Here is a 12615-nt window from a genome sequence, read left to right as displayed (position 1 = left end):
CCGTGATGCTTTAGATGTAATAATAATGTATGTCAGTAAATAATAATTTGTCTCAGCTGTGACTTGAGTTTTAGAAAAGTGTGATAATTTCCTATAGTCTGTTGAAACATTGTAATTTAAACTTGAAACTTGAAAACCAAAGTTTTAAGTCATTTTTTGAAGCAGATGAGATGTTTGCTTGATTTTGGACATCAGTCACCACTTTGCTTGCATTTCCCACAGAAATGACTACCTGGACTAATGACAGTATAAGTGGCAGAACTGTGGATGTATCTATAGTCACAAACCTATCATTTTTCTTAGTGTTTCTGAATCGATTCCTGCTTCAGCGTATGTGCATATTGTGCTGTCTATTCATAAAAAACAATGCTGCAGTGGGCAATATTGAAGCCCTATTATAGAAATGTAAAACAGCCAATGAAATAAATCTACACTTCGCACTTTGCATACTTTCCTTTCTTATTAATCACACTGTTGCAGACATTTGGCCCACCCTTAGTGGAGTGGCTATTGGCAGTGTATAACTATTGTGTGACATCACTGCATAGGCAATGTTTGGATGTCTTTGCATGCAGTAGATAGATGTAAAAAAAAAAAAAAGACTGAGACCTGAGGTGAAAAAGACAGTTTAGCTATTTACCCTGTTCTTACTTATGTGATGCAAATGTATGAACCACTCCCACATGGCACCATGTTGACCTGTTCAAATAGTGCACAAACAAAGGCAAATTCCACTAGAGGCATTATTATTTCTGCACATCAGATTGGACGTGCACAATACACAGACTAAGTGTTGACTCAACAGCTGCATCAAGTGCCAAGGTGGCTATTTATGGAGATCATTTAGTCCTGGGGATGTGGAAACCGTTGTCTGGCATACAAATTCACAAGCCACTAAGTTATTCACTGCCAGACATGGTTTTGTTTTTACTTCACATTTTCTGCAAGTGGATAACTATTGACCTTTTTTATTGGATGGCACATTAACAGCACAATGCCTCAAGTGTATAATGTGTGTCATAACTGAATAAAAGCCATTGCAGTTTAAAAAGGACATTTAAAGTACTGAAAGTGTTTATTTTAAAGGAGAAAGAGGTTTTCCAGATGTGAGGGATTGCTGGTTTAATTGACACATTCCACCTTTCTACCTAATAATAATTAGTCTCTTCACCTTCCTTTGCTGTTTGGGCTTCATTTCTCTTCATTCTCTCTCTTTTTAACCCACTGTTGACATCTTCCATGAGATAAAGGCTGCCTTCTGGAAAGTCAGCGCCTGTGTTTTCTTACCATCCCCTATTCATGTCCGTTTCCTCTCTTCTTTTTTTCTTAATTAACCCCAGGGCACATAGTGTGCTTAACTGAGCACATGGTTTCCCTGCGTCTAATGCAGAATCTCACTTTCTCCCCATCCAGCAACTTCTTTCTCCTTCTCTTTTCTTCTCCTGTCAGCAGCTATCACAACCCATTAGGAAAACAAACAGCTTTCCTTTTGCCCCCCCCCCCCTAATTTTTGTTTCTTTACCCCTCTACTTACATCCCTTAGAAAACTAGGTAAGCAGGACAGATGCTCCTGTGCAAGCAGCATAAATTCTCTGTTTCATCAGGGGGTCATCATTAGATGCAGGCCCAATCAACTCTCATTCATTGGAAATGGGAATTCCAGTATATTTTGCGCCGCATTAATTCTCTGTGGATTATATGAAGTGAAGTATGATTGAGACGGTGTAGTCCCTCATTCGTCCAGGAGTGTTCTATCGTAGAAAAGGTTTCAGTCGTAGTCATCTGGACACCATTTTCAGAATCAAGACGTTTCGGCTCCCATCCGGAAGTCATTCTCAATTGTGAAAAAATGGGACAGGAACTAGAAATTTAAGCTACTCTGTGTTACATAAGCCCTGCCCTCAGGAAGGAATCTACCTGAGTATCTGTTAATAGCTAGTTTCACCTGAAACTGACCTAATTGTTTCCAAGATGGCCCAGTAATCAGTAATCAGGCCTATTGTTTTCTGGCTGGACCTACCTCATCACTGTTAAGTACATATGATTGGCGTGACCAAGGTGTTAATACACTGAGATAGACTTTGGGCAGATTGAATCTCAGACCACCCTTTCTGTTCAAAGAGGGGTTCTCTTTTTTCACAAAAATGGCTTCCTTGACACCCCGTTCAAACCAACTCTTCTCTCTACTTAGAATCTTCACCTCGCTGTCTTCAAATGTGTGGTTTGTAGCTTTTAGATGCAAATGCATGGCGCTCTGTATTCCTGAGTTAGCGTGTCGTCTGTGCTGATAAAGTCTTTTGTGAAGTGGCTGTTTGGTCTCACCTATGTACCGTTCTTTGCAGTTTTCCTCACTGCACTGAATGGAGTAGACTACATTGCTCTGTTTTTGTGTGGGCAACTTGTCCTTAGGGTGAACGAGTTTCTGTCTTAAAGTGTTGCCTGGTTTAAAAAAAACAGGAACATCGTGCTGTCTAACGATCCTTTGTAGTTTTTCAGACAGTCCAGATACATAAGGAATGGAGACACCGTTCCTTCTTGGTTCTGTTACACTTTTGTCCTGTTTTTTGGCTCTTTTAACTTTGTTGATAGCCCAAGTAGGATAACCACAGGCTGAGAGAGCATTCTGGACATGCCTTTCCTCTTTCTTCTTACCCTCTGAGCCGGTGGGCACTTCTTGGGCTCTATGTTGTAATGTCCGGATTACACCCAGCTTGTGCTGTAATAGATGGTGTGAGTCAAAGAGCAAGTATTGATCCGTATGTGTTGGTTTCCTGTACACTTCTATCTGGAGCTTTCCGTCCTCTCCTCTGAGTGTAGAACAATCAAGAAAGGCCAGGCGGTTCTCTTTGGCGTCCTCTCGCGTGAACTTGATGTTGGAGTCCACAGTATTGATATGCTCTGAGAACGCTTCCAAGTCTTGTTTCTTGATTTTCACAAAGGTGTCATCCACGTAGCGGTACCAATGACTTGGTGGTGTGCCCGGGAACGAGGATAATGCCTTCTTCTCAAACTGTTCCATGTACAGGTTGGCCACGATGGGAGAGACCGGAGAGCCCATAGCACAGCCGTGAATTTGTCTGTAGAAGTGTCCCCGGAATTGGAAGTAGGTTGTGTTGAGACAGATGTCTAATAGTTTGCATATGTGTTCCGGTGTAAGCTTGGTCCTTTGCTTCAAGGTGGAGTCATCCTGTAGTCTTCTCTTCACTGCTGTCACTGCTTCTGAGGTCGGGATGCAGGTGAACAAGGACACAACATCATAAGAAACCATTATGTCATCTGAGTCCAACTGGAGATTACTGATTACTGGGCCATCTTGGAAACAATTAGGTCAGTTTCAGGTGAAACTAGCTATTAACAGATACTCAGGTAGATTCCTTATGTAACACAGAGTAGCTTAAATTTCTAGTTTCCGTCCCATTTTTTCACAATTGAGAATGACTTCCGGATGGGAGGCGAAACGTCTTGATTCTGAAAACAGTGTCCAGATGACTACGACTGACGGTCTTACACAGTAGGTCGTCTCATGTCCTTAAGTCCTCATTGAGGATACTTAAGTGTTCATAGCGATATTATGTTACTTACATGTTTCTTTCTTTTCTTTTTCTTTTTTACTTACAGGATCCATGGATCTGTTGATTGCCTTTCAGAGCTCTCCTCCTCACGCCTCAGTCATCCTTTCAGCGGTGAGAGTTCTGCCTTCATTGCAAGCTTTGACTGAGATTTGTTTGAAATGTGTCTTTGCATTTATTATGCTGTGAGTGTCTGTGAAGTCATTCTTATGCAAGAATCTGTGTGGGAGCACTTGACTCTTGTGATTGCCGTGCAGGGACAATCCGTCGCAGTTTCAGCACATCATCGGCCATTGCCACTCCGAAGGAGATGAGCAGAAGAAGTCCTGTTACCAGGTGTGTTTCTCTCTTCCGCACAAGCCTCACATTTCACCCTCCCCAAGCTTTTCAGCTTCATCCTAATCCCCCACAGCAGTGGCAGAATCAATACTAATAAGAAGCAGTGGTATTAGTCAGCAAAGGTTCCTTTTTTAAATGGCCAATGCATGATTGTGGTTATAATGAAAGAGAACAGGGAATTGAAGATCAATCCAAGCTGCCATGAATGTCCCACTTGCTTTTGATATCTCGTCTCACACTGCATACCTTTTCTCATAAATATTTCTTGCTGCATTTTCCCCCGTGCTCCCACAATTCATCAACAAAAAAAAACAAAACAAACAAAAAAGAAGTCGTTCCAATCCTCACCATCGGCGCTGGAGCACCCTCAGCAGTGGTATGGGCGGTGTTCCCGGGAGTACGGCAGGGTCCAGCCCCTTGCCCAGCTCAGACGGACAGGTCTGCCTCCACGTGGGCATGCAGGTCCTGCTCAGCAGTGCCAATGAGATGGCGTTCATCCGTTACCTGGGCACAGCGGACTTTGCCCCGGGCCTTTGGCTGGGACTGGAGCTCCGAAGCCCCAAGGGCAAGAATGACGGCTCTGTGGGTGGCCGCCGTTACTTCACCTGTCGACCCGGCCACGGTGTGCTGGTCCGCCCCAGCCGAGTCACCTACCGTGGCATCAACGGTTCTCACTTGACGAATGAAAACAGCTGAGGACTGTAGGAACCAGAGTGGGGTGGGTTGGGAGGAATATTTGAGCTGTTTTGACTTTCTGTTTATGATCTTTTCAAAGCAAAAGTTTTAAGTTTAAACTTCTCTTCTTTCTTCTTTTTGGCATAACACATTATTTTCTCATTCATATAATTAGTCCTCTGTACTAGTAGTAAAAGCACTTATTAATAGTTCAAATTTAAACTGCTAGATTTAGTTTTTGGAAAAAAACAAGGGCAAAGAAAGCACTTTATAAAATGATCTTTAAATTCTTGTTAGAATTTGTCTTCGCAGGATGCAGGGGGATAAAGTCTTAAGGCATAAAACACTGCACTACTTTTAATCTGATTGCACTGACAAACATCAATATGATAGATCAGAATAAGATAAAGTGGATGGTATGGATGTCTACACATGAAAACTATTTCTATACCCAAAGCTAATTTTGATCAGATCAAATAAAGATTTTTATCAGATAATTTAGGTGGTAATGTAGCCTACTCTCTAACCAAAAGTGTGCATGTGTTTGTGATTATGTCTGCATGTGTCTATTAGTTAAGAGCACTTTGAAACAAGAGAGATTAACTGATTTCTTTCCAGGGTTGTCATGTGGCTTACAGATGGAAGTTGGGTCAAGACTGTATTTTCACTTCAATCTGAATTAAACAGGATTTAATTAAGCCGAGACCTCTATCAACCTTCCATCAGAACTGCACATACAGAAGTTGTTTCCTCCTACGTACATCGCTCTCTGCCGCAGACTGTCTACTAAGCCTACTTGGATAAATGATGGTTATATTGTGCTATGGGCAGCAAAAATCCTACCTGTTGCCCCCTTGGCTATGATTCTGTTATGGTTAGCAGCAGACTGTTGGCAGTGATTTCTTTTAGGTCTATTAAAAAACACACTGAAGTTCCCATGATGAATATATTAACTTGAGCTGGAAACACACTTGATGATTGAAAGGTGATTGAAAGCCTGATTTGTGTCAGGGTTAAGGATTCAAACCTCTTTTCCTCTGACTGAGCATCAGAGCTGTCACAATAGTGTCACAGTTTCAATTTTTACAACCTGAATTTGGAAAAGTCTGATAGTTTGAAACGGCATGTAGCATCAGACCTGATGGCTTTTCAGTACAGTTTGGTATCATTACATTTGTTGAAGACCACATTTCAGAATATTGGGTCTGGCACATAGACTGTATATAAAGATGGACGACGTGTCTCCACTTCCTCCCACTGTACAAAAACAAAGCCAAAATATCTCGGATATGGGAGCTGCCATCTTGCGCTGGTGACGTTAATTGGAGCCATAGTCTGCGAAGCCAACTCAATCGTGAGCCAGCCTCAGCTGTCAATCATGACGTGAAACCCTGTTTTTACTGCATCAAATAACTACTGAAAACCAAAATTATCAGAAAAATGAACACTTCAACACACATCAGCATGATAAGAATGACCTAAAATGACAGAAAGCATCTTTGGGAAAAATTTATTTGACGTGTACTTGTACTGATTTTGTAGTTTGGCCCATCTCCCATCCGCTAACATGGAGGGGGCGGGGTTTATGACCTATACTGCAGCCAGCCACAAGGGGGCGATCGAGATGTTTTGGCTTCACATTTAGGGAGCTGTCATGTCGGCCATCTTTATATACAGTCTACGGTGTGGCATAATTGTATTTGACGCTTAATTAAAGCAGCTTGACACAGGAAATATGCAATCACCAGAAGTTTCAAGGATAGAGCTTGCTATTTGATTAGAGCCGTCTGGGCAAGTCAGCAGAGAACAAGCCATCGATTGTGCATGTGGAAAACAGGCCCACTATTCAGTAAAACACTCATGCACCAACCAATTAGGGCGTGTGGGCCACAACAGTAGCTGTAGAATCTCCAATGGCCTTCTCTCATTGATCTGTCTGGTCAGCCCCCCCCTGTGACTGAAAAGCAGTGGTGGTCAAAGTCCAAGGTTGTCTGAAATATCTGCCACAGATCTAACAGATGAAACGAGTGAGCGTTTTAAAAGCGCAGTCTTTCCAAATTCCTATTGAAACATTTTAATCAACACTTTCGTCCTTTAAAAATAGTTTCTCAGTTGCAAGGCCATCTCTGTGATCATTATTGTGGCATTTGTTAGTGTTCCACATTTCAAATCTCATCTTTAGATAAACTCACATATTTTGGTGCATCTGCAATCCCAATTGTATTACAGCAGTGGTTTCAAATTCCACTGATGGGTATGAAAGTCTTTTGGCACTGTGTTCTTGTGGGTATTTTTTTTTCTTTTTCATGAAATTCCTGATATGTATATTTGAAGTATGTGTGTGAGAGAGGGATTTGGTCTGATGCATTTACATGTTGTGGAAAATAACAGTATTTGTAAAAAAGAAAATAAAAGATTATATTCTAATTTGACCTCTTATTTCTATGACTGTATTTCTTCTTTGGCTCTGTGCCTTTATCGAGTGTGGTTGTATTCATGAAAGAGGTTTACTTGACTTTATTTGACTATTCATAAAGTGCAGAGGAGAGTTGTCTTCAGGGACTGAAAATGAAATAGCACTTTGAAATGGTTACACGTCTGTTCACTTACCATCTGATTCCACTGGGGCTCATCTCGACCAAAGCTGAAAAAGCCTGCTGCTGGAGTGGCATTGTTTGCTTACCGCCAGCCTGGGCACACAAATTCAGGTTTGATTGTGGGTGACATACCCTATTATGCCATGATTGTGGAATAAATAGATGTTTGAATAGTTGCTTTAAATTGTTTTCTATGCTTATTGTAGTCTGAACAGGAGAAACAAAACCAAGGGAAAGGATCCAGGGAAGTGGTGTTTGCCTGTCCAAATTACTGACAGAGAGATTGATTCATAGGTGACAATGAAATTTAACACAAAGTGAATGGAGCACCAAAAACCCAAACTAAATAAATAAACAAATACAAAAAGCTCTAGCAGCAATGTCAGACGTAAAAGCACCAGGCCATTCATAATGCTCATCATACCATCATTAACCTAAAAAACATTATTACAATGACCACAAACTGAGCACCACGAGCCTCCTTTATGAAAAAATGTTGCATCTACACACAAATCATTTGTGTTTGGATGCACAAGCATCTTTATTGTAGCACACCCCATCATTAAACAGTACAGGCTAGATAACCTAAACATTTACCTAAATGTATTCTTTATTCTTATATTTTGCTCTTAGCTTTTTCTAACTTGAAAGTAATACAGTGGTGTGAAAAAGTGTTTGCCCCCTTCCTGATTTCTTATTTTTTTTGAAGAACAAAATGAAGACTTTGGAGTGGCCTAATCAAAGTCCTGACCTGAATCCTATTGAGATGCTGTGGCATGACCTTTAAAAAGGCAGTTCATGCTTGAAAACCCTCCAATGTGGCTGAATTACAACAATTTTGCAAAGATGAGTGGGCCAAAATTCTTCCACAGCGCTGTAAAAGACTCATTGCAAGTTATCGCTTAAGTTAACGCTTGATTGCAGTTGTTGCTGCAAAGGGTGGCCCAACCAGTTATTAAGTTTATGGGGCAATCACTTTTTCACACAGAGCCATGTAGGTTTGGATTTTGTTTTCTTTCCCCTTAATAATAATAACATTCATTTAAAAACTGCATTTTGTGTTTAGTTGTGCTATCTTTGACTAATATTTAAATTTGTTTGATGATCTGAAACATTTAAGTGTGACAAACATGCAAAAAAATAAGAAATCAGGAAGGGGGCAAACACTTTTCCCCCACCACTGTAATTGTCCTGTCTGATTTGAAGCAGATAGTGAAGTTGAGTACAAGTTTACATCAGATAAAACTGCTGATGGACAGGACAGTGTTGTAGAGCATTCTCCAGAATAAATTTGCTTAAACCTCAGTGATGTTTGCCAGCACTTTGTCTCTTACAGAGAATTTGTCCAACTTTGGTTTGTCAAACGTGGAACTGGAGAAAAAAAATACGAAATATAAAGTAAAAGGAATTTCATTTGGCCTCAAAGAGGTTCTAGCAAAGCATCAGGCAACTCAAGAAGTGGAGGCAGGGCTATTGTCACATTCATGTCATATCAGAGTTATTGTAATTACGAGTTTCCAACTTTTAAATGCCATTCATGTAAACATCCAAGTCATAATTAAGTCTGGGAAACTTGGATTTTTCTGAATGCTCCAATATATTCGACTTGGGACAAAATAATTGGAAGCGCCTGAAAACCAAACAAATATGGACGCCTCACGTCATCGCACAGTATTTTGATCCTCACACGACCGTCTTGATGATGTGAACCCTTGCAACATCTTTTCCATCTCCACCATCCATCCCATATGGCGTGAATGCGGCCATATGGGATGGATGCCCAGTTTGTTCACAGCAGAGGAGAACAAGAACTGCTGACCTCAAACCTGAACCCAACCAACATGCCTGCTGTTGAGCAGGCAGGGCTTGAGGACTCATGAGAAGGCTTGCCTATTTCTGGCAGAGGTCACTGAGTCAGTCTTTTGGGCTGTTATACTTTTGGGTGATGCGCCCCCTTTCAGTGATGTGTTGAGATCAGGAACCGGGGGGCTCTATTTATTTGGCAATAACACTGCATAGTCTCCACTCGTGCTGACGCCGGGGTGCAGGAAAGGAGGCTCCAGTTGTCAAACCTCACATTCAGGAGGAGCACCGCAGATCCCATCATTCTTGTGGATCAACTCTTATGCAGACAACAGCCAGACATTTTTACAGTGTTCCTACTATTTATACTACTATAAGTCATCTGTTAGAACATATTAAAAAAACACAAGCATGGTTCTAAAGTCTTAGAACAGTATACTTTCTAACGGTCTGTGTATAATTAGTTATAGAATTAGTTGCTTTAAAATCCTTATCCTATATTATGACTTGATATTGACTTAAGACCTACAGTAATGGCAGCAGGAACATACACTCAGTGGCCACTTTATTAGGTACACCTGTACAATCTATTGCAATTCAATACAACGGGTCAGCCATGAATTCCACCTTTTTACAAAGTTTATAATGTTCAGTTTTTGTGGTTAAATTCAGAAATATTTATTACTGAGGTCGTATTTAAAGGTGGTGTTGTACTGCACTATATTATATTGAGTCCATTACTAACTATGACCTCAATACTAAGTATAATTTAATTTAGAATAATTTAATTAATACCTCTATGACAGTGTCAAAATAGTGAACATTATAGGTAGATAAAAGTAGACTTTATACAGTTGTATTGGATTGCATTAGACTGTACAGGTGTATCTAATAAAGTGGCCACTGAGTGTTTGTCTCAAATGGCACACTTTAAGCTACTTTATTGGTATAATAGTTACTTTACATTGTGAATGTCACTTTTATTTGTTTCTTTGAGAAAGCAGTTCTGAAAAGAAAAAAGTGCACACACTGTGTTACATTGTTATTGTTAATAGTGTGAGCGCTTACATAAATGTATTGTATAAAATTCATTTATGGAGACACTGCAAGCAGCTTGCAGAGAGCTCCAGTGGATGAACAAAGTGGTGGGAAGTGCAGTGATGCTGCTGAAATCAGCCTCTCTGCATTGTGACGTCTTTGTTGTCTGAAAATCACAGCAGGACAAATGCCATGTTTTTCAACTTGGATATAGCTTATGAAATAATGGATAGGCTTCTCTGTGACACACCATTTGTGCTGTTTGACTCCCAAACCCCTGTATCTTGTATTTAAAAGGTTTGCTATCAGTGGTATAATGTGAGATGAAGGCAAAACCTGAAACAAAGCTCAGACATACTGTATCGCAGTGTGGTAAGTGCTCAGTTGCACCATCAGCACTTTGTACTGAGTGTAGAGCCGATCCCTGATGGGAGACAAATTATCTTAGTAAGACCATGAAGTGAAACTCCAGTCTGCTTTTTAACCTGATGGAGGGTAGCACGGGCAGAGCTGGCATCCAAGGAATACAGTTTGCTATCTCTAGCAAATACATACTGGCAGCTGCCGAGCCTCTACATTTGCAGACATGTTTACAATACAGAGATAATCCTGCCGGGGTCTCCATTCACCCTGTCAGGGTTTATGTGCACTAATGACTAGCTCACTGTACATAATCCTGCTTATTACACAACTACTGTACCAAAGTGAACTGTAATGATTTGACACAAAATATTGATTTAACATGATTTTATTACTAGCACACTTCCAAGCTGCTTCCACTCCAAACATTAATGTAGTACCTGTAACAGAATCACCCAAATCGAAACAAATGCTGTATGCAAAAATGCTTGCAGCCTCTAATCCAGGGGTCTAGACAGCCGATGGCCAGGTTGTTCTCTCCTACAGTGAGAAAAATGAACTCCAGTGTTCCATCTTTCTCTTTCCTCTTCTCCATCCTCTAGCATACTGCTCTGCATGTTTAGTAGAGTAATATAGCTTGAGACTTTATCTCTGGAGCACAGCAGCTCTCTCCTTGCAGATTAGAACGGAAGCAGATTAACCTCCACAAAAAAATCATTGTCCATCTACCTCTCTTTAAACTGTCTGACCGAGGTGCCCCAGCAGCCTAATGGTGAGGGTACATACCACATACTGTAACCACAATGTCCCTGGTTCCATCCCAGACCTTTGTTCATTTCCCCCTCTCTCCCCATGTTTCCTGCCTCTCTCTACATCGTTGAGGTTTAGAGAGGTATTTTGGTGTCAGGTGTGCTGAGGTCATTCAGAGTGATGTTGGTTATCTTAGCTGTCTTATGTTGCACAGATTAGCGCAGGTTGCTAAATGTCAAAGGAAAATTCTAGTATTTTTCAACCCAGGTTGTGTTCTCATAACTGTGGCCATTGAGACCATGGGTCATTGTAACTATGCACTAGAGATTCACGGAAACGTAACTTTGGCAAAACAACTTATATCAGGGCAAGCAGCGCAAGCTTTCAAAATAAACATGATTTTTACATAAATCATTTAAAACACTTTTCTTGAGTTTGACCAAAAGTAAACACAGAAAGTCGTCCCCTGGATTAGCCATTTTTGCTAACTGCATAGTGATCTTTTTACTTTTACGTTGTTTTGCCCGAGTTGGCGTTTCTCGGTGGCAAGTGCAAAGTTCTAATGACCCGTAGAACGGTGACAATTAGGAGACTCAAGATGAAAAATACTGGAATTTCTTTTTAAATGTGAAATAAAAATCCTCTGATTTTGCAGTCTATCTAAAAAATGTAATGATTAGTCTAAAATAAAAGACTGGGTGAAAATCTAAAATGTATTTGTCGGTTGGATGTAACAATAAATTCTAAAAGTGTGGGGGGCCTAATTATCTTGTGGGCCTGATCTTAGATTGAGACCCCTGCTCTTATCTTATAAACACAAATTTGAGCTTAAAGAATAAACTAAAAGTAGGCTAATTGCTAATATTTTTACCGTCTATAGTCTGGTGCTTCCAGAACCAAGGAATATAACCTTTTTGCCAGTTAATTTGATGCAGGATTTTACTTGAAAATGTTTCAGCAAATACTGTATGTGTTGTGTCAATTTCTCCATCCTGCTCTGATGTAAGTGTAGTGAGTGAGGATGAATTAGACAGAAACCTTGTATGTCTTCCTGCTCCCCCTCCCGGAGGACTTGTTGTATTTGTTTTGTTAAATACATTGTTTGGCTTCTCTGTTTAGTTGCTCGCTGTTACCTTAACAAGCTGTTGTAACATAAGCTGGTTTAAAGAATAATAACTTTACTATTGCTATTAAACAGAAATTCCACAATTAACAGAGTAGCTAGGACAGGGTGACATTTTCACAGTTGTCTGTACAGGTTTCGGTGTGATGGCTGGTGGTTTATGGCAGCTAGTAAAAATGGACTGAGTCTGTTATCTCGAACATAATTCTTGGATTGCAACGCTTCTTGGAACTAAGGTCAGACTGACTATCAGTGAAAACCAGTCTGACATCTTTATAAGCACTGTTTGATTTTCTCATGAATGACTATAGAGACTTGTACTCTTCTTGCCCTTTTGTTCCCCAATTTTTTTTTTCAGCTC

At 40.4% G+C, this 12615-nt stretch overlaps 1 protein-coding gene across 4 annotated transcripts in view; it reads left to right on the top strand.

Moving 5' to 3' along the window:
- The window catches only part of LOC122861383 (CAP-Gly domain-containing linker protein 4-like), a 40110-nt gene extending 33095 nt beyond the window's left edge, over positions 1–7015 (top strand). For all 4 annotated transcript variants that reach the window (XM_044165635.1, XM_044165634.1, XM_044165636.1 and 1 more), the window contains 3 exons: positions 3619–3683; positions 3827–3905; positions 4238–7015. In XM_044165635.1, the coding sequence (XP_044021570.1) occupies positions 3619–3683; positions 3827–3905; positions 4238–4604 (511 nt within the window). In that variant the 3' untranslated portion in view covers positions 4605–7015. The remainder of the gene's footprint in view (positions 1–3618; positions 3684–3826; positions 3906–4237) is intronic.
- The last annotated feature ends 5600 nt before the right edge of the window (positions 7016–12615 follow it).

Source organism: Siniperca chuatsi, linkage group LG15 (genome assembly GCF_020085105.1).
Source record: "Siniperca chuatsi isolate FFG_IHB_CAS linkage group LG15, ASM2008510v1, whole genome shotgun sequence".
Lineage (NCBI taxonomy): Eukaryota > Metazoa > Chordata > Actinopteri > Centrarchiformes > Sinipercidae > Siniperca > Siniperca chuatsi.
This window is presented reverse-complemented; position numbering and strand designations above follow the sequence as displayed.